At 41.3% G+C, this 19,040-nt stretch overlaps 10 protein-coding genes across 10 annotated transcripts; 5 read left to right on the plus strand and 5 right to left on the minus strand.

Moving 5' to 3' along the window:
* Positions 1-15: 15 nt before the first annotated feature.
* Positions 16-1,585, minus strand: BBOV_II006480 (DEAD-box ATP-dependent RNA helicase family protein). The gene is made up of 4 exons (XM_001610116.2): positions 1,286-1,585; positions 1,079-1,247; positions 137-1,043; positions 16-99 (listed from the first exon to the last, which is right to left on the minus strand). The coding sequence occupies exons 1-4, from the start codon at positions 1,439-1,441 to the stop codon at positions 30-32; spliced, it is 1,302 nt and encodes a 433-aa protein (XP_001610166.1). The 5' UTR covers positions 1,442-1,585; the 3' UTR covers positions 16-29.
* Positions 1,586-1,727: 142 nt separating this feature from the next.
* BBOV_II006490 (uncharacterized protein) lies at positions 1,728-2,220 on the minus strand. Its single transcript, XM_001610117.2, has one exon. It carries the CDS (start codon positions 2,183-2,185, stop codon positions 1,778-1,780), a length of 408 nt encoding a protein of 135 aa, XP_001610167.1. The 5' UTR covers positions 2,186-2,220; the 3' UTR covers positions 1,728-1,777.
* An 851-nt stretch (positions 2,221-3,071) lies between these two features.
* BBOV_II006500 (Ring finger domain family protein) lies at positions 3,072-4,745 on the plus strand. Its single transcript, XM_001610118.2, has 4 exons — positions 3,072-3,712; positions 3,750-3,896; positions 3,934-4,187; positions 4,224-4,745. The coding sequence occupies exons 1-4, from the start codon at positions 3,262-3,264 to the stop codon at positions 4,698-4,700; spliced, it is 1,329 nt and encodes a 442-aa protein (XP_001610168.2). The 5' UTR covers positions 3,072-3,261; the 3' UTR covers positions 4,701-4,745.
* A 100-nt stretch (positions 4,746-4,845) lies between these two features.
* Positions 4,846-9,569, plus strand: BBOV_II006510 (putative integral membrane protein). Its single transcript, XM_001610119.2, has one exon. It carries the CDS (start codon positions 4,906-4,908, stop codon positions 9,517-9,519), a length of 4,614 nt encoding a protein of 1,537 aa, XP_001610169.1. The 5' UTR covers positions 4,846-4,905; the 3' UTR covers positions 9,520-9,569.
* A 6-nt stretch (positions 9,570-9,575) lies between these two features.
* On the plus strand, positions 9,576-10,410 carry BBOV_II006520 (uncharacterized protein). The gene has a single exon (XM_001610120.2). The coding sequence runs from the start codon at positions 9,623-9,625 to the stop codon at positions 10,364-10,366; it is 744 nt and encodes a 247-aa protein (XP_001610170.2). The 5' UTR covers positions 9,576-9,622; the 3' UTR covers positions 10,367-10,410.
* A 32-nt stretch (positions 10,411-10,442) lies between these two features.
* Positions 10,443-11,246, minus strand: BBOV_II006530 (putative integral membrane protein). Its single transcript, XM_001610121.2, has 2 exons — positions 10,878-11,246; positions 10,443-10,842 (listed from the first exon to the last, which is right to left on the minus strand). The coding sequence occupies exons 1-2, from the start codon at positions 11,226-11,228 to the stop codon at positions 10,459-10,461; spliced, it is 735 nt and encodes a 244-aa protein (XP_001610171.1). The 5' UTR covers positions 11,229-11,246; the 3' UTR covers positions 10,443-10,458.
* Positions 11,247-11,276: 30 nt separating this feature from the next.
* Positions 11,277-15,985, minus strand: BBOV_II006540 (Thrombospondin type 1 domain family protein). The gene is made up of 7 exons (XM_051767287.1): positions 15,797-15,985; positions 15,534-15,760; positions 15,157-15,414; positions 14,929-15,120; positions 14,844-14,894; positions 11,733-14,806; positions 11,277-11,695 (listed from the first exon to the last, which is right to left on the minus strand). The coding sequence occupies exons 1-7, from the start codon at positions 15,934-15,936 to the stop codon at positions 11,336-11,338; spliced, it is 4,302 nt and encodes a 1,433-aa protein (XP_051623199.1). The 5' UTR covers positions 15,937-15,985; the 3' UTR covers positions 11,277-11,335.
* A 374-nt stretch (positions 15,986-16,359) lies between these two features.
* BBOV_II006545 (uncharacterized protein) lies at positions 16,360-16,762 on the plus strand. The gene is made up of 3 exons (XM_051767185.1): positions 16,360-16,512; positions 16,555-16,659; positions 16,701-16,762. Exons 1-3 carry the CDS (start codon positions 16,409-16,411, stop codon positions 16,744-16,746), a joined length of 255 nt encoding a protein of 84 aa, XP_051623840.1. The 5' UTR covers positions 16,360-16,408; the 3' UTR covers positions 16,747-16,762.
* Positions 16,763-16,895: 133 nt separating this feature from the next.
* On the plus strand, positions 16,896-17,450 carry BBOV_II006550 (uncharacterized protein). Its single transcript, XM_001610123.2, has 2 exons — positions 16,896-17,040; positions 17,099-17,450. Exons 1-2 carry the CDS (start codon positions 16,915-16,917, stop codon positions 17,411-17,413), a joined length of 441 nt encoding a protein of 146 aa, XP_001610173.2. The 5' UTR covers positions 16,896-16,914; the 3' UTR covers positions 17,414-17,450.
* Positions 17,451-17,472: 22 nt separating this feature from the next.
* On the minus strand, positions 17,473-18,733 carry BBOV_II006560 (DnaJ domain family protein). The gene is made up of 5 exons (XM_001610124.2): positions 18,598-18,733; positions 18,432-18,554; positions 18,249-18,396; positions 17,918-18,207; positions 17,473-17,882 (listed from the first exon to the last, which is right to left on the minus strand). Exons 1-5 carry the CDS (start codon positions 18,604-18,606, stop codon positions 17,481-17,483), a joined length of 972 nt encoding a protein of 323 aa, XP_001610174.1. The 5' UTR covers positions 18,607-18,733; the 3' UTR covers positions 17,473-17,480.
* Positions 18,734-19,040: the final 307 nt, after the last annotated feature.

Genomic DNA, 19,040 nt, shown 5'->3' on the forward strand with positions numbered 1-19,040 from the left:
AATATAATTACAGTCTAACAGTCTGAAAATCAACAGTAAAGTGCAGGATCTATAGTGGCCGGAGTAGCCTTAATCTCTGTACCCAGCTCCTCCTCAATCCTAAAGCACTATATAACACAATGACGCGCGGACATACCTGAAAAGTGCCTCCTTGTCTGCAAGTGTCACCAAATTAATGGCCAAACCAAGATGACCAAAACGACCTGAACGGCCAATGCGATGAAGGTAAGTCGCAGAAGTCTTAGGGAAGTCGAAATTTATAACCACGTTCACAAAACGAAAGTCAATACCACGAGTAAATAAATCAGAAGATACCAAACAACGACAGGCACCGTTGCGGAAGTCATGGAAAACACGATTGCGGTGAGCTTGTAACATACGAGCATGAATGTAAAAACAACTGAAACCTAATTCAGTAATCTTCTTAGCCAGAAGCTCAACACGACTCACACTGTTGCAAAATATAATAGCCTGGTTAATTTGAAGACGAGAGAATAAAGTACTCAAACAATGGATTTTCTGACGCTCTTCCACATAAGCATAATACTGAGTTATTCCCTTAAGAGTAAGCTCATCCATCAAGTTGATCTCATGAGCATTAGGTAAATAAGACTCCTTGAACTTCTGAACTGACATTGGAAACGTAGCAGAATATAAAATCATCTGCTTTTCAGTAGGTAAAAATCGTAATAAAGCCTCAATTATTGGCTGGAATTCAGCAGATAACATCTTGTCGGCCTCATCCAATATTACAACGTGGCATTTAGATAAATCAGCAACATTCTTGTTTGTCAAATCCAATATGCGACCTGGAGTACCACATAAAACATGTACAGGCTTGTAGAGACGCACAATATCATTGCGCAACGATGTACCACCAGTGGATACCATACATTGGACATCTAAGTACTTCCCCAACTCCTTCACAACAGCCGATGTCTGTAAAGCAAGCTCACGTGTAGGCAGCAATATCAATCCCTGGATATGGTTATTGCTAGTGTTCAGCTTCTCCAAAAGAGGGATTACAAAAGCAGCCGTTTTGCCTAAAGACATGTACAATATATATAATCAACCATACCCGTTCCGTTTTTAGCACGAGCTAATATGTCGTGACCCGCAAGAGCTACGGGAATACTCTCCTCTTGAATAGGCGATGGCTTCTCAAAACCCTTCTCAAATATGCCCATTAAAAGCTCACGCTTAAGGAAGTAGTCCTCAAACTCACTACCCCTTGTCTTAGTTACATCCTATAGTAATAATACACCTTGAAACTATATATACAAACCTCAGTCTTATAACGCTTGTCTGCATTCTTCTCCAAAATGTCCTTCTTCCACTCTGGATCAATCACTGGACGGTCACCAGATGAACGGCGACCATTGTCAGATCGGTCTGATACACCTGCCGAATCAGAAGGCTTAGTATCACGATCTTTAACCATATTTAGTTAGTAATTACCGATATGAAGAAAACTACCATGCCAATTGACCTCTCAGAGAAAGGCAACGGCGTTGTTACACAAATTGGGCAATTTTTAACACCGAAAATAGTAAATACGATATTTTTCAAGAGTATAAATAGTCTCATGCGGTTTCATGGAAATAAAATGTATCAACACAACCAACGCGTCAACACTAATAACCTACGTCAACCTCACAAATGTAACACCAAATGAGATAATCAAACGTATTTTGCCAATATTATTGCGTAATTAAATTGCATCGTGATATGTTTAATTAAACAAGAGCCATGGAGCTGAGGAAGCAGTATGCAGACACTACGATCTGCCCATGTCCCTACTAGAATCAACATGATTGTCGCCAAAATTATTGCATTCTCGTAAGTCATTTGGCATGGGTATAGACACCATGGATGTGTTCAATGATACGTTGGCGCCATCTAGAATCGATCCCTTGTCAGCGTAGTTCTGGCTTCCACTGGACATCGCACATAACTGCTGCCAGCAACCACGGAATACATCGCTCTCCCAGTCGTACACATTGCGCAAACGAATTAATAAAGGAATGCCAATGCCATCAGCAACGCTGACATAAAAATATGTTCTGGACCCTGTATCTATATCCAGTGGTACACCACCAAAGGATACATTATCTATACTAGGGTATGTTAACTCTAACAGGTAGAACACAGGTATGTCCCTGGATTGACTTCCAACGTCCTGCATGGCCGTACTTCTTATGTTATGTATTATACAATGAAATACCGCATAAACGGGGTCTACTGTGATTCAATTACTAAGATAACGAGATCGGCCCCGATACGGTATAAAGCACTAGGCTACGAAAAAAAAGAGCCATAGGGATTCTAACGGTATCCAGTAAATAACTGCATAGAGTTACATGGCAAGTGAAATGGTACTACTTCTATCACTGTAATGAATGTATTAATACTAGATCATATCAAACGCAATAGACAACAAAATTAGTACAAATAAGATATGCCCATTAAAAGAATATATAAACTGCGTATCAAAGGAAATAGCCATAGATATACAATAGATAATATGTGTTTTAAATTAAGGACTAATTATAGGTGGATTATAGACACAATAAGACAATATGCCATATGAGCCAAAATGACCAAATAGCATTATCAGCTGCTCAGCTGCATAAATATACTCATAAGTTACATTATGCAAGACTGAAATACAATGAATAACCATAGCATAGATCAAGACGCCCGTCAGTGTGTGGCGTCACAAAACCAACATAAAGAGACCAAGTAACGATGTAATAATATGTAATAACATATAAGATTATTGACAATAAGGTATATATTGGATAATGTCAAATATATCGTGAATAGTGCGCATATCACACTGATTAATGGCAGCAATATATATTCCACAAAACTGGAATCCAATTGTATCAATTTCTACGCTATAGAAGACGTTATAAAGGATCTTAATAACTGTAGTCATATCGCAAGTGGGCTGTGTAAATTGGGAAAAGGCGTTGGAGTAAAATTGTAATATCTTGTACAAGCAAGCATCTTGCTTAATTGGATATATGTAAATATTTTTTGCCAGGCTAGCCTAAATGGTGTGACAAGAATGCACTATTAATGGATATATAACTGTTGTACATTAAAAGGTCAATCAATGCATGTATCCTGTCATGAAAATGCAAAAGCTATACACTGCTGGATTGAACTAAAAGTACTATCTTGCGAACATATAGCTTCTTTCAATAGACTTTCTTGCCATATTTTGTACCTATATTTGTAAAACATATCTCAAAAATGACGCCTAACGATAGCCGAGGCGATTCGCCATCACTCTCGGAACAGCTGGAGCAGGCTGTGAATTCTCCAGTGGAGAGACAGCCCTCTAGGGTCGTCACGTCTAGTCCGACTTCACATTTATATCCAATTGATACACCTAGCTGGAGGACTAACAGCTATCAACGCCCTTGCGAAGGGACGAATAACATGCAATGCGAGTACTGCCAAGATATTAGCGCACTAACACATCATGCCAGTCAATGTGAAAGCAGGACTATATCACGATTTGGATTGACGAATAGTCATCAACCACTGGTGTATAGAGGTTCCATGCCATCAACATGGACATCATCACAAAGTAACCACCATGGAGGAGATAGCTTCTACAGTAATGATACATTAGGAACGAGATCACAGACCACAGATATCATCTTAGGGTCACCTCGATTAACTCGAACACAAAGATCATGTATGTTTTTTTCTATATCAGTGGCTATATTACGTAGATATCAACGCAAGCCCACCTAGCGCTAGAGAGGCGCTTACAATGCGATTTATCAAAGCTAACATGACAAGGACCACAAGTAGAGATAGTGCGTCTCCGACGCCACGCACCGACTCCATAACACAACCAGCACCACCCCTGATGAGAAGTAGGTTTATATCTACAAAATAGTGACCCCTTTCCAGACTGCTCCGCACCAGTTACAGGAGTGCTATCGAGAACAACATCGATACAGCCAGACTTTGTTACTGAACGGCGATTTAGACAACGCCCTGCATATGTAACACGTAGAGGGAATAGATATGTGACGCAACAGAGGCAGATAAGCGAACCCGTAGGACTAAGGGAAGATGACAACGCCTCTATCATGCAGGGTGATCTTGATGCACTCAACCAGGCATTACATGAATTCCAACATAACTTCACCATATCACCGAGAGTAAGTAAATAAAAATGTAAGATCATAAGGTCACAGGATGGGCGTACCAGACACACTGGTGAGGAGGAGTACCTACCAAGCGAACAAGTTGCCGAAATACGTAGCCTATATGGTCCTATTATAGAGGGAAATGTCACCAGTAGCTATGTTGAAGAGTTGCTTGAAGGAGCTAACACACCACGAGGAGAAATGGATTATGAAGACTTTGAATACGGCGGACCTGAACCAGACTACTACGAAGAGTCGGACTCATATGAATATGAACCAGAATTACTAGGACTACCAGATGATATCGTCTCGCAATTCCCAGTGACAGATTTCGATGCCACTGCCGCGGAAAGTTGGAATGAAGATGCAAAGCAATGCTCAATTTGCCTGGAAGGATATGAACAGTCACAACTTATACGAAGGCTAGCCTGCACACACGGATACCACAAAGCCTGTATAGATCAATGGCTTTCAAGGAGTACCGTATGCCCAATTTGCAAGTTCGACTACCGAATTATGATGTAACAACAACGGCATATGCCGATGTCGTCTGGAGTGGGGAATCAAAAAGTCTATCCCAAACACAGTAATGACAATACACATTCACGTAAACGACTAGCCAGACTCCAACACACATATAATACAGCCGCGTGCATAGCACGCCCAGCCGATGCCTTTGGCTACAAAGCTGGTACACATCAGTGTCGTGTGAGAGGATGACCGCAACAAAATGAATATATTACTAATATTCACGCTTCTCACATTCTCGCCATCGGCTGCACAGAGGACACGTACCCATGACAATGTCTATTGCAACCATACGGTATTGAAAGACACTGGCACACTATCGGTACAGCAATGCAAAGAACTTTGTCTAAGGAAGGCTAATTTGTGTAAATCAGACACTGGAACTACACATACAGGAACAACTGTTGGATCTATACCAGTTGATGTGAACTGTTTCAATATTAAACATGAAGATCTTAGCCCAAACTGTATATTCTCCTTCCAGGCTAATGTCAAGGCTGACATGCAAGTAGCGTCAGGAATTACAAAAATAAGGTCAAGAGCAAGGAAAACAGTTACCTTCAAACGTGTACCAAAACCAGTGGTATTTGCACAAGTGCTCACGGGAATCGATAATCCACAACATGGCCATATTGTAGTACATGATATACAAGAAACTGCAGCTGTTCTAGGGGTAGAGTCTGTGACCAATATAGATGATGATACGGAATATGATGGTGAGTTCTACGTTGCATGGTTTGTTATCGGAGATGATAATATGTTCAAAGATTTCGGATCGTACCATGTACACCTAGTGAAAGAAAATTTGAATGGCCCAGGATATCGCAACGTAGTTGTAAAAAAGAATCCAAAAACAACTGAAAAGTGGCCTAGCAATATAGCGCTATTTGCGCAATCACAGGCACCAAATATAGACATAACAGCGAAACTAACGGTTGGAGAGCAAATAAACATAAATATTACCGCTAAAAACAATGATAGAGAAACTTTAACATCAGGAAGGAGAGCTCCAATGGATGTAGCACTCCTACTGGTTGATCTAGATCACTTCAAAGATGGAAATGTAGTGGAATTTGGTAATATGGCGATCACATCACCAATAACTAAATTCGACGGCGGCATGCTAAACCTTAATGTGGCGGAACTAAAACAGCCACTTGTATTCTTCACACCATACTATAACAGAAGTCATGAACAACATCCTAGAGCTACATGCTGGTCAGATGGGTCAACAAAGGAAAGCACTAACTTCAAGTGTAAAGTTGAACCTGAAACAATGGTTACGCCACCATATACTGGTAAACTCAACGTTGCATTCTTAGCCGTAGAAAAGATGAGTGAAGATGATCAAAAGTTATACCTACAGTTCCAATATAACCAATGTGCCACAGCTTACGCTACCGCCAACGCCACGTCGGACTCCGAACCAATACTTAGGATGAAACCTGAAGATATGCTGTGTAAAGATAGATGCTTCCAATATAGAGCCCCGTGCAATGGAAACGTAAATTGTATACAGTCGTACTTGGGAGGAAAATGCTCCATAGAAGGAGTTAAATATATGAAACATGAACAAAAGCAAAAGTCACATATATTTATGGACGCAATTAGACTACTCAACTTTGAAATTAGAGGTGCTGTATGCACAGGAATGTACGATGCCGTGAGTATAGACAGCGTCATGGAACGACATTCAGATTGGGCAGGAGCAGCAATGGATATCTGTGTACACAATCAACAAAGAGATAAAGTAATGGTAGTAATCGATGAACATGTTTCGTTTAACTTCTGTGAAGCACACATGGGAATGAGGGTACAACTAAAATGGCAACCACTGTCCGAACTCAAAGATAAATACACCAAAGACGGAAAACCGTTACCATTGAAGGAAGTGTTCAAGGATAAAATAGTATATGGTATATGCCAGTACCAAGACAAAGTAGAGATTAAGCAATATCATCCATACCCAGAAACTGTGTACGAAGAAGATGATCTTGAACCGACAAACGCAGACTGTGTTGAATCGCAATGGGAAGAATGGGGAAGTTGTAGCCTTGATTGCATCCCAGAAAATGGAGAAGTTGTAAAAAAACGCTCGAGATACATCATCAGACCGGCATATGGTACTGGAAAGAAGTGTGTCACAGAAGAAACGAAACAATGCACATTAAAAGAATTACCTTCTTGTAACGAGGTATGTCTAATTACACAATGGACCGATTGGGGACATTGCATCAATTATCAACGAAAGAGAGAACGCTATGTCATGCATTATTCCAAAGTATGTGATAGCATGGTACTCACCGAAACACAAGTTTGTGTCGTAAATGACGTACTACCAGGATGGGATGACGAAGATGATGTAGATGGCCAAGATTATGATGCATCCATGCCATTGCATAGGTTGGGAATACATGATGCAGATACCCGATTCAAAAGGAAAAGATCACGACCAGCAGCATACCCAACACGCAGACGACATTCATCAAGCTCATCAGAAGGTGAAGAAGAAATGGAAGATGAAGGTGAAGATGAGAAAGAGGAAGAAGAAGAGGAGGAGGAGGAAGAGGAAGAAGAATATGTAGATGCAAGTGATACTTTTGATGATCCATCTGCCGGAGAAGAAACAGAGGATTTATATTCCGCTTTCAAAGACATAGAAGATGACTCCATGCATGACGAATCAGATGATCGAAGTAAGCAACAAACAGATTGTCTGCTGTGGTCAGAGTGGTCAGGATGCTCAACAGCTTGCGATGATACCATCGGACACCAGTATAGAATATCAAGCACCTGTGATGCACATAATACCTATGAACTTAATCGAAATGTACAATCACGCAGGTGCACTGCTACAAATCAATGTGAAATCGGAGGTAAAATAAACTGTCTAGATGTCAGAAGCGTTTTCTACTCTGAAGCAGATGACCAAACTTGCAGAGAGGAATGCACGCAACTGCTGCAAATATGTAAAGACAACGAAGAAGTAAATGAAACACTATGTTTTGCAAGACTTAAAGCAGAGTCAGCAGACGCAGGTGGATTCTTCTTCAAGTGTATGTTCCCCGAAGAACGAGAGTCAACTATAGCATTGATGCATTCACTCTTCAAAAACAAATGTTTCCTCTCTAAGGCAATATACTCTACCACAGACAACTCTTGGGTAAACAAAAATACACAAAGCTGCCATTGCGCAATACCAGGATCTATACCATGCACAGCAAAAGATATACATATTACACGAAATGACATATACAAGGATCTTATAGAGTCAGGGTTTTGCCCTACTATGAACTATAAGCAGGGTCTCTTTAACTTAAAGAAAGGATCTACCGCACCAGATTCACTAACTTACGTATCACTGGCAAACAACAATAGGCTGCATTGCCCATTGGGTATAAATGAAGAAGTATTCACATACACTGAGTTCAAGGGAGAAGAACTTAAAGATTACTGCCAAAGAGGGCCTATATATGCAGCCCTGAAACCAACGGTCACGCAACCTGTCACCCAATACGCCCATAACTATGACTGTAATACCGCAGTCAGCACAGGAAATGCAAGTAATATGGAATGTGTTAACCTTTGCAAGACATTGAGAACAAGGTGCTTATCATACCAGGAAAAATACTTCCAATGTATCAAACAGAGACTGACGCTTGACTTCCAGTATGAGTCAGACCTGTTTACTACATACAACTGTAGACTTCCGCCAACACTCGATGCATATTTTGATGTGGACTACTACGCATTCTATATATCCACCTTTGACAGCGAACACATGGACAAAAAGGCCTGCACTATCCTAGTGCAAAATGCAATTCTACAGTGCGAAGCAAACGAACTTTTGGAAAACAATAACTCGTTTATATGGTGCATGGCATCTGCACTAGGTGACCTGGAACCTACAACACAAGCATCACCAAAATCACCGTTCGAAACACAACCACTGGCAGCATCACGATTTAAAGAAAAGTGTAAATTTCAACCATCACTTAAAGCGGGAAGTGGATACGTCATGTGCAGATTCCCAGCAGAAATGCCAACGTACGCTAATTGGGACGAATGGTCACCATGTACAGCACAGTGCAATGAATTTGATAGTGTCGCAACGAGATATAGAACAAGAAAACTAATAGATGGGAAAGAAACGGCATTCTACCACATAGAGGATGGTACATTACAATTTGAAATGTGCCTGCACCTGCCAGGGTGTGAACAGGGAAGGTGGGTAGACAGCCTAAATGATGGCGACGGTAAAATACATATATTGGACCACGAAGCATATAAAGATACTAGCAGCGAAACAACGAATATATGGCTGGAACAAACATACATGCAACACCCGGAACTAAGAAATGCCGTTGGTAAAAATGCAAAGTGTCATATTTTTAAATCGCATAAAATATTATCGTCAAAGGGGGTAACCTGTGGATGCCCTAGAGGACATAAAGCATGCTCTTTCACAACCGCAATGACAGATCAACTGTGGAAAATGGGAATGCACAACTTCTGTAGAGATCGACCATTGGCATCCATACGATTCGAAGGAGAAACAAGCGACTATGTCTACCATTGTAAAATCGGAATGCTGCTGAAACATACAGCAGAAAGCGGCGCACTGGGATGCGATTATTATGACAACAACGAATACGTAGCATGCGAAGAAACAGAAAGTAAACCACTCATCCTGAGATCAAAACACTTCACCCTGATGGGTGTATGCCTAGGAATTGTCTTCTGCCTGTATACGACAATACGACACATCCTGAAGAAACGACGTATACGCATTAATGAACAGAAAAAAGACGAATAACACTATAATAATGTTTGTAAAATACTCATAATTTAACACATGTAACAGCATCATGGGGGAGAGTATATGAGTCGACCGCAGTCAAAAATAGATACTCAGCAAAATGAGCTGTAATATACTACTAGAAAGGGCTCTGCCGCTAGGCAGGAGCGTTTGTAATCGATTTATGAACCGTATACAGCCAGTGGCGGTAGTAAAAAGATACGCGCACACATTCCATGAACCTCCACACTTTAAATACCAAGGAGACGGACTTCCACCTATATCCTGTGAACAGATACAACAAATGGTACACATGAACGAACGTATGGCACATGGAAGACTGGCACCCATGAGACCGGCCACAACACCGCTACGCGAGTCGGAGTGTTCAGTAGAAGGACAAAACCTAGAACTTTTTGAAGACTTGAAAGAACTACATGATTGCGTACTCGCAGCTAATTGGCATAATTCAATGTTGATGACCATGAACGCCGATATATGGGAAGCTAGACTAGCACATCTCAAGGAATTGGCTGAAGATGTACCAGATATGCAAGTACAAATCATGTTGAGCAAAACACTGGAACTTTTCGATGCACTATACAAAGCAGAAGATGTGCAAGATCACATATTTGAACTAGTTGAGGAACTACCTCACTTTGGAGGGAAACCAGCATCAGGAGCACCTATTGCCACAGGAAACCTAGATAAACATATCAAATTAGTATTAGAAAGATACGCTAAATTAAAGAAGGAACATCCAAGATATACAGCAAAAATACAAGATTCAGTGGGATACTCACTGGCGCTGCTAAGGCAAAGATATACGTTCAGCTGGCCAGAGGAACACAAGTATTTCTATTAATACAAAAATTGAACTCCATAAATTTGGATTTGTAACATCGGGGAGATGCTTATGAAATTGACGCCGTATTTTTCGGCGCACCATATTTGTCATTAACCAGCACTTTGTGCCGCAGCCCGAAGGCCCTGGTCTATGTAACGTGAATTCATCTTGAGGTTTGGGAATATCGGTATGAAACCTATAGTCACTCCAGCTAACATGCAGAGGATACCTTCCACTATTATGGCGCTTGCAGAGCCGGAGTGAATCACACCAAGGGTTAAACCAACCATAAGGCCGCCAACTGTACCCAAAATGGCACCGCGACGTCCAATGTAAATTATCGAAGCGCCGAGTAACATAAACCCAGAGAAAAAATAAGGGATGTAATATGAGTTTAATGTAAAACCAAGGCTCACACCAAGCACAATGCCACAACCAGCGCCTCCAAGAACCCAGTAACCGCCACCGCGTAAAAATTTGCGACTCCACATACCCTAAAAACATTCGTCTAAAATTAATGGACACCAACCTGAGAAAATAGCCGCCCTGCTTGCTGCATACTGAGGAAAAGAAGACACAAACTCCCGATAATACAAAGAATACTGTTCACAATGTGTACAATGAGACGCCATCGGGACTCCGATTCCGCTGTCTCCTGTATTAGAGCCATTAAATCCCACGTCCTCTGAGAAGGAAGATGATTGTCCGTAGCGTTGACAGTACGCAGTTTTCCATGAGGTGTAGGATGCACGCCTGCAACTGGAGTTGACGGGCCTGCATGGTGGCTGCGGAGACCAACGGAAGAATGACCGGAATTCCGGTCGGCCACTACCGAATGCAAAAGCATATAAATACCACATAACAAAGCATAAGCAGTCATCTTCAATGTATTTCAGTTGCAAGTGTGTAACCTGTATACGTGGCAAGCGCCATTGATGTGCCTTCATGTTACGTCATGAGTCCAAAGAGTAGCACCAAACATCTGAGTCATACAAAAGATGAACGTTTGTACGTGTACACAAAGATGATCGTCGACGTGAGACCACCTAATACAGCAGAAAGTACCGTGAAAATGTACAAACTCCTGCTTTTAGGTACACCGTAGCAACTGACAAAAGAAGTGTTACCTCCCTCGTTACACAATTCATTGTGTGCGTCAAAGTCTTGGCGCAAAAAACTGCGTGTCAGACAACTGTAACGATAGAAACCCGTGGGTTGATTGAACAATACAGAACGCATCTCGTTTTCCCGGCACAACAACTGCAACATGTCAAACCACCCAAACGAATGTACAGATTCCATTACAGAACACGGGGTTGTATTTGTTGGACATGAGCAACTGCTTTTCTGCGTATTTTGTAGGCAACGATGTTTTAAGACATACCTGATAGATAATGTTGTTTTTAGTAACATCACGCTGGCCACTGTAAAGAGTGCAGTGATGGTCTACACTGCTCTCACCCTGACGTGAATCGTTCAGAACCCATCCCTGTAGGTCCCAAGTACTCTCTATCACCTGTTCACGAGCCAAATGTGAACGATGAGTTGAAATCTCTTTACGAATCGCAGGGTCATCAGGACATTGGGGTAGCCAAAGACAATCTACAGTCTCTTTCAAAACAACGCCCTTTGAGATACACTCATCAATGTTAACCCCGTTAGTTACCTTTAAACGCCGCGTACGCGTCCTGCTGGGCATAAATACTCTGCCGTCCCTAACGTAAATGCATGTTTGAGAACAGAGACTCCATTGACTCCAAGGTTCAGTATCACAAATTAATTTGCGCTTCTTACAATACACTAAACCAGCACCCATCAGCTTGGTACGCTTAAAGACACAGTGTAAACCAAATTCAACCTTTTGATCAGCTTTCATGTTAACGTCATTGTATTTTACATGATCTAAGATGCATCGTCTAATCTTGGCCTCACGGGAATGCTCCAGCAATGTCTTGCACATATTGACTAAACGACGGCACAACATAGTGCATTGGCGTGTTAACTTGATGTTTTTCTCAACAATATCACACATCTCCGCCTCCGTGAGAGCTGAAGTGGTCAAAGGGTCACTACATCCATTGAATTTGTGATTTAACACAAAAATATTAGTGGGAAAATGACGAATACGGTCACTTACACAGCGACCAATTTCGGCTATATGGACCGCTGGTATATCAATTTCACATGTCCTACGCATGATTTTGCAACGATCCTGACAATGAAAATCATGACGATAGTCATATGACACAGCCAAACGACAGTCAACCCATAATATATCCTCAGCAAAGTTGTTTAACTCAACATTACCAGTTGCGCAATAATTGTCAATATCACCTTGCTTGAATTGGTCGTAAGCTACATCCCTCACAACGTCAGTTGGTAATTCTATGCGGTGGTAATTGGCCAATGATATATGCAACTGATAAGGAGTTGCTCGCACCAAGTGTTCTAAGTAACCTTCATTGTCAGTAGAAACGAGCTCAGTGGAATCACCCAAAACATGTACCTCTTCAGCAGAACATGCAACACCGTCTTCACACATACAGGCTCCATCCTTACTCCAACTTCCTATAGAAACATCATAAAATGAGTAATTCAACACGCAAGTATTGTAATCGGGTTTAGATTTCAACTCTTCTTCTGTCGGGCATACATGAAGCTTGCGCCTACAAGGACGACGGTGGTCGTAACATACAATCGGCACACGTAAGTACTCAGTGATGGTATCGTCTATCTTCTTTGCACACGGGGCATTACACGCAGACCAGTTGTTAGGATCTTCACAACGTTTGTCGTATCGATCAGAGTTGGTAGTACCAAATTGGGCCTGTGCTTCCGGAAGACCGGGACGATTTTGCGTAGTTCCCATACGCGTAACAATAGCTGATTCATGCTTAGATCCAGGAATAAACTGGAAATTCTCCTTTTCAACGTCGTGATCAGCGTAAATATCTACGCACTTATCAGACCAGATGTAAAAGTATTTCTGCTGGAATACATTAGGATCGCCTGATCCTTCACGAGAATAACAAAACTCAGAACACGGTGGTACATTTGTACATTCCCGGGTTTCAACAGTCGAACATGATGAAGAAGTCAGACCGACCTTGTTTGCATATACAGGACGTCGACGGGTCTGTACTGTTGCAAGTCTTCCCGATGAACATTTGTTGCTACATGCTGACCATTCACCCCAAGGACCTGGAATGCAATCACGATCCATAACGATTTCACCGTCATAATATGAATCTGTATGACGATCGTCAACTTTCGCTGGGCTATTATTTGTTTTCGATTCGTCCCCATCATCAGCTGGATTCTCTGGTTCTTTATTGCCTGGGTTATTCATACCAGAATCTATATCTCGTTTTTTCATAAATGTAATGTACTGGTTGATCAGGCTATTCATGCCAGGTGCTTCTATGACACACTGCGGGCGTTTTTTATGAAAGCATTCAATTAAGTCATCATCGTATATGCAACTCTGTATACCATCGGCGCTAAGACAGCTGTCGTAACAACTACGACTTAAATGTCGATAACCCTTCTTCTGTGAATATGTACAAATTTCCTCTGCCATGGCACTACCCATATCCTGAATAACAAAACCAAATACACGAGTCATATGTAACCTATGTGTTGCCAAAATGGCAACGATAGTAATATCAGTTGAAAAATCATAATTTAATGCCTCCGAACTCACAGCAGGAGCTTCTCCAAAGACATTTAATCGTAATGAAGCAGAGGGCAGATTTTTTTCATCTTGTTCCTCCCCTTCCAAACATACTTTGACATAAGAAAAAACATTCTTAGGATAAGGCCACGTATACGGCAAACTTAATGAAACTTTAGCCACGCCACGGAAATCTGGTTTTTCATCAAATGTCATTATTCTCAACCTATGTAATCGAATTTCACGACGATTCTCTATTGCCAGATAGCCAAGTTTTATCGTTTGGGGCGATGATTTCCCCAATTCGTTAACAACAAAATGAACTCTGTAATTTCTCTTGCCTTTTACAAGTATTGGAATATGTATAGAAGCGGTCTGACCATTATCTCTATCATTTGTATGGTTTGTGTCACCCTGATTCTGTAATATTACAATCCAATTGCGCAAAGGATCAATCGGCAGTCTCACATGTCCATCTGTGTTGCAGCTAACAACCCCCGCTCTTATACTATTGTTTGGATCTGGAGAATGATCACCTTTGCTAAGACCAATCCATTGTATTGTATGCTTTACATCACTATGTATTTTAACGCAATAGATAGTGCAGCTTAGCATATAGCTGGTTATCCAGAACCCAGTTGAAGACACATCTGAGACTTCGACATGCAATAGATCGTGGTCTGTCTGAGGAGTTGATGTATAAATTATAGGGCTATCTATGGGATTAGTAAACTTCACTTCAGTCCATGTACCATTGGTAACTTCCACTTCGTTGATTTCATACTCTGTTATCGCTCGATATGGTTAATATGTATCACTTACTGGGATCGAAGTATTCTTCCGCATATTGTAAATCATGCATGTCCACCTGATCTACAAAATGTAGGCAACATATCGGGCACCTTACCAAAAATATATCTACATCTTTGATCAAAAACATTTGTCTTAAACAAGCTGGCCACACATTTAAGTCGTTCCAATCTTGTCAGAGGCATACTAGAATCAGTACATTGCTTCATAAAGTGCATACAAGTATGCAAACAAAAGGTTCTATCATCTGGTGATATGGCATTGAATAGGATGCAATCGAAAGCATGAACTACATAGTGATAAAATGTATAAAGATCCAGCTAACCCTTTATACAGAAATGCTCTAATAACTTCACGTTCCACCGTTGTCTACACGGACCTAGTAGTTTATACTTAATGGAACAACTGTTGTGATATCCACATCGATCCCATGCCAATGTGGTGAATACCCTAGGTGTTGTAATGCACTGAGCAACAGCATCGAGGAATCCAATCACATGACCGGAAGGGCAACTAACGTTCAAACTACTGTTGAGTATGTATTTCCTCTCGGATACTTCATCTAAACTTGTACGTTGTGGATCTGAGTATTATATCATCTCATTTGTTTGTTGTGCTCTTTTGAAAATAATACATTATATATCAAATGAAATATATACCAATGCAATCATATTATAGAAGAAATGTCTGAATTGATCATACCTTTATCTGGTGACACCGGAGCATCTGGTGATTTTGGAGTAACGGGATCGTCCTGTCCTGGCGGTGGTGTTATTGCTTTATCACTGCTGTTATCATCAAAAGTTAAACGGGTGGCGTCAGCTTCATCCGTGTCTGGCAATTTCGGCGCCTTCACCCTTGAGGCGATTGCAACCAAATCCTTGTAACGCGATCTCACTTTATCGAATGGATTACGAAATAATGTCAAACTGTTATATCATCTCTTATAATAAACACGCACCGACCTCGGTTTAGAAGAGGTAGGTGCAGGGGGTATTGGAGCACATACCACATGAGTGATACCTATTCCATGGTACTTATGGAAAAGGAAAAGCGTCACTATAGCAAGTGATAGCCTAACATTGAATGGTGAATTAAGTCTCATTGTTATGGTTCAGTGGGTTGCGATACTGGGATTAAAGTCTACGTCAACAATCTGGATGCATATTCGGTCATATTCATGTACTTAGGTACAATTAAGTAAGCCTATTGTTGGTATAGCATTACAAAGTGAAGCTATAAGTGTGTAAACGATACGTAGTGGCGCAGTGTCTAAAAAGCAAAGCATACCTAGGTTGGAAACTTAATTTCCGGGATCATAGGTGATCTGCTGCGCATAGGAAACGTATAATGCGCCTTCCTATCAACGTACGTGTATAAAACAGTAATGATGTGCATTCCCATCCTGTATTTAGATTCTGTACACATTATCATTGCAATATGAAGTGATGTGTAGCCACGTGTGGCAACCGTTTAGAAGGTTAGGACCCACCCAAAATCACCATAATAAATGTGGACTATTCACACATTTGCATTTGTGCAAATTAATCGCATAAGCAAAAACTAAAAGAATAGTAATGGCGGTACCGAAAAACAAACGAAGCAAGGCAAAGGTCAAGCAACGCGGCAACATTATATTTTTTGATCAGCTTTGTGGTAACTGGTTACGTTATAGGGATTGGTAAGTTTGTGTGTTGTTATATGTAAACATTATAATCTATAGGTTCTACCGAGGACTATCGGCACAAAGGAGGCTACCTAAGAGTTTCGAAGGCCTCAGTCCACCTATTCAACGACCTGTATTATTCAGTGGATTTTGGTCACCCAGGTGTGTGTTTAAAGTTCCAATTAATTAACGTTGTGTTTTAGTTTCGTCTCTGCAGCCTTCCGCGGCATAAAGAAGACTGCGCGCTAACCAATTTATATGATCGGTGGTTTTCAAGCTCAAATAACAAAACAGAACATAAGGATAATATTTAATTAATCACAGATGTGTAAAAAGTGCATGATAACGCACTGATGGGGTGGCTCCGCGATGCAACTTCAACTATATAATGGCCTTTTTAGTCCAATTAAGGCTAAAATGAGAGTATTAAGAACATATATAAGGGGGTTTGACGTTTCTGCATCATGTCTACCTTCATCATCGCATATACAGAGCCAGCGCAGGTGGCTTGGCCAGGCGCCATCAGGACGCAAGATCGATTCCGTAAGTCTACTTTTTTGCCTTTTAAAACTATATTATATGACCAATAACTGGTGTGTAGGTCGATGCTGCTTGGGATGAGGCAAAGAAGTTGTTTTACAAGCCCAGCATGGGATACTCCGAGTTCGCCAAGCGTGTTGATGCACTTAGGATATTCGCCTTTTGGGCTATGATTACAGGATTGAGTATAGATCTTATTATAAATCCTCCACAAAGCGCATACTGGTCAAAGTGGAACGTTTTAAAGATGCCTTCAAGGTTGATGGATAAATTTGGCCATAAATCTAAGCAAGACGTAATGAGCAATGCAGTTGAATTGGACCAGGACCACCTAACTGAGGCTGTCAGGGAGTACCACCGTGTTTGCAATGTATAAGACATGCCACAGCGTTTGTACAACTAACATTAATACTAAAAGATATTTGTTACATGCGGTTTTTTGATTAACCCAACTCATTGAATACAGCAATCATTTGCTTCTTCTGCTCCGGAGTTAGCGTCCGCGGGAACGTAATGTCAAATTCCAATATGAGATCTCCACGGTGGGAGGGCGACTTCGAAATTGGCATTCCTTCGTTCGGGATGACTTTCCGGTACGACGGTGAAACAACGTCGACAATTCGGGTTGTTACCCTGCGATTGTCCAGTGTAGTAAGAGTTGCCTGGAATCCAGTCAAAGCCTTTACCAAAGGCACTGTGAACTTGTATATTAAGTTGTTACCGTCACGCGTAAATCTTGGGTGTGGCTTTGATCTTATGATAAATATAAGATCGCCCGGAGGGCTCGTAGGTGACGCTTGGTCACCTTCATGTGCAAAAGTCAATTTTGTTCCGTCCTTCCAACCCTATACATAATGTATACCAGGTAACAGTGACTTACCGCCTTGACGTCGACCTTAAGGATCTGTTCTTCCTTGTACTCAGTGTTGCCTGAGAAGCGTTTACGCGTTATCTTCATTTTCTTCGTGGTGCCAGTGTAGAGCTCCTCTAGTGTGACCGGTAGATCTAGCTCGTAATTAACAGACTTGGAGGGACGTGAATGAGTTGTATGATGCATTTGAAAAGCATCGCCGAAACCACCCATATCATCACCAAAATTGCCATTGAACATGAAGCCGCGGTCAGTGGAAAAGAATCTCTTGAACAACTCCGATGGGTCCACACCAGTATCTGGCAATCGATGAGACATTAAGCAGTAATAAACAACTTACAAACATATTGAGTTGTACCGGCTCCTTGGTTTGGACCACCGGCGGTGCCTTTCAAACCCTCCTCTCCAAACTGGTCATATATCTTCCGTTTTTCAGGATCAGAAAGAACGTCATATGCCTCGGAGACATTTTTGAACATATCCTCCGCCTGCAAACTATGTCCAATGATCTCGACAAACACACCTTTTGTTTGGCAACAGGATCAGGATGTTTGTCTGGATGCCATTGCATGGCCAGCTTACGATAGGCTTTTTTCAACTCGGCATCGTTGGATCCACGGCTTACACCGAGAATTGAGTAATAATCCTATAAACACATTATTCACAATAATGTTCAAGTTCGCACTTACCTTGCCCATTGTGACTAAGCAGATGAATATACACCGAAAGGTCTAGGCCGATGTGCAGCGCACAAGCCTGTTAAATGTTGTGCCTCTCGCTGTGATCTATATAGCAGATACACCGGAGTTTATGCACATTAGCATTTTGCAGTCAGTATTTTCTATTGCGTTGCCGTCAATCAAATGTGACAGGCCCAAGTGTACTCGGGCGCGGCGGGCTCGTTGTCCCCCTGTTGTCAGTGTATAATCTGGACTAACATGTAAACTCCAGCGTACATCTAAGACATTAGAGTGGAGTCATTAGGTTCTATGGGACATTTTTTAAATACAACGCACGAGCTGTGCAACGTTGAATCACTGCATTAGTACCGTGTTGATATATTATTTTTTCATCAAGCCGCGATATGCTGGATTTAAATGTTACATTGAAATTATACTATTATGCCTATTTC

Source organism: Babesia bovis, chromosome 2, assembly GCF_000165395.2.
Source record: "Babesia bovis T2Bo chromosome 2, whole genome shotgun sequence".
NCBI classification, from domain to species: Eukaryota; Apicomplexa; class Aconoidasida; order Piroplasmida; family Babesiidae; genus Babesia; species Babesia bovis.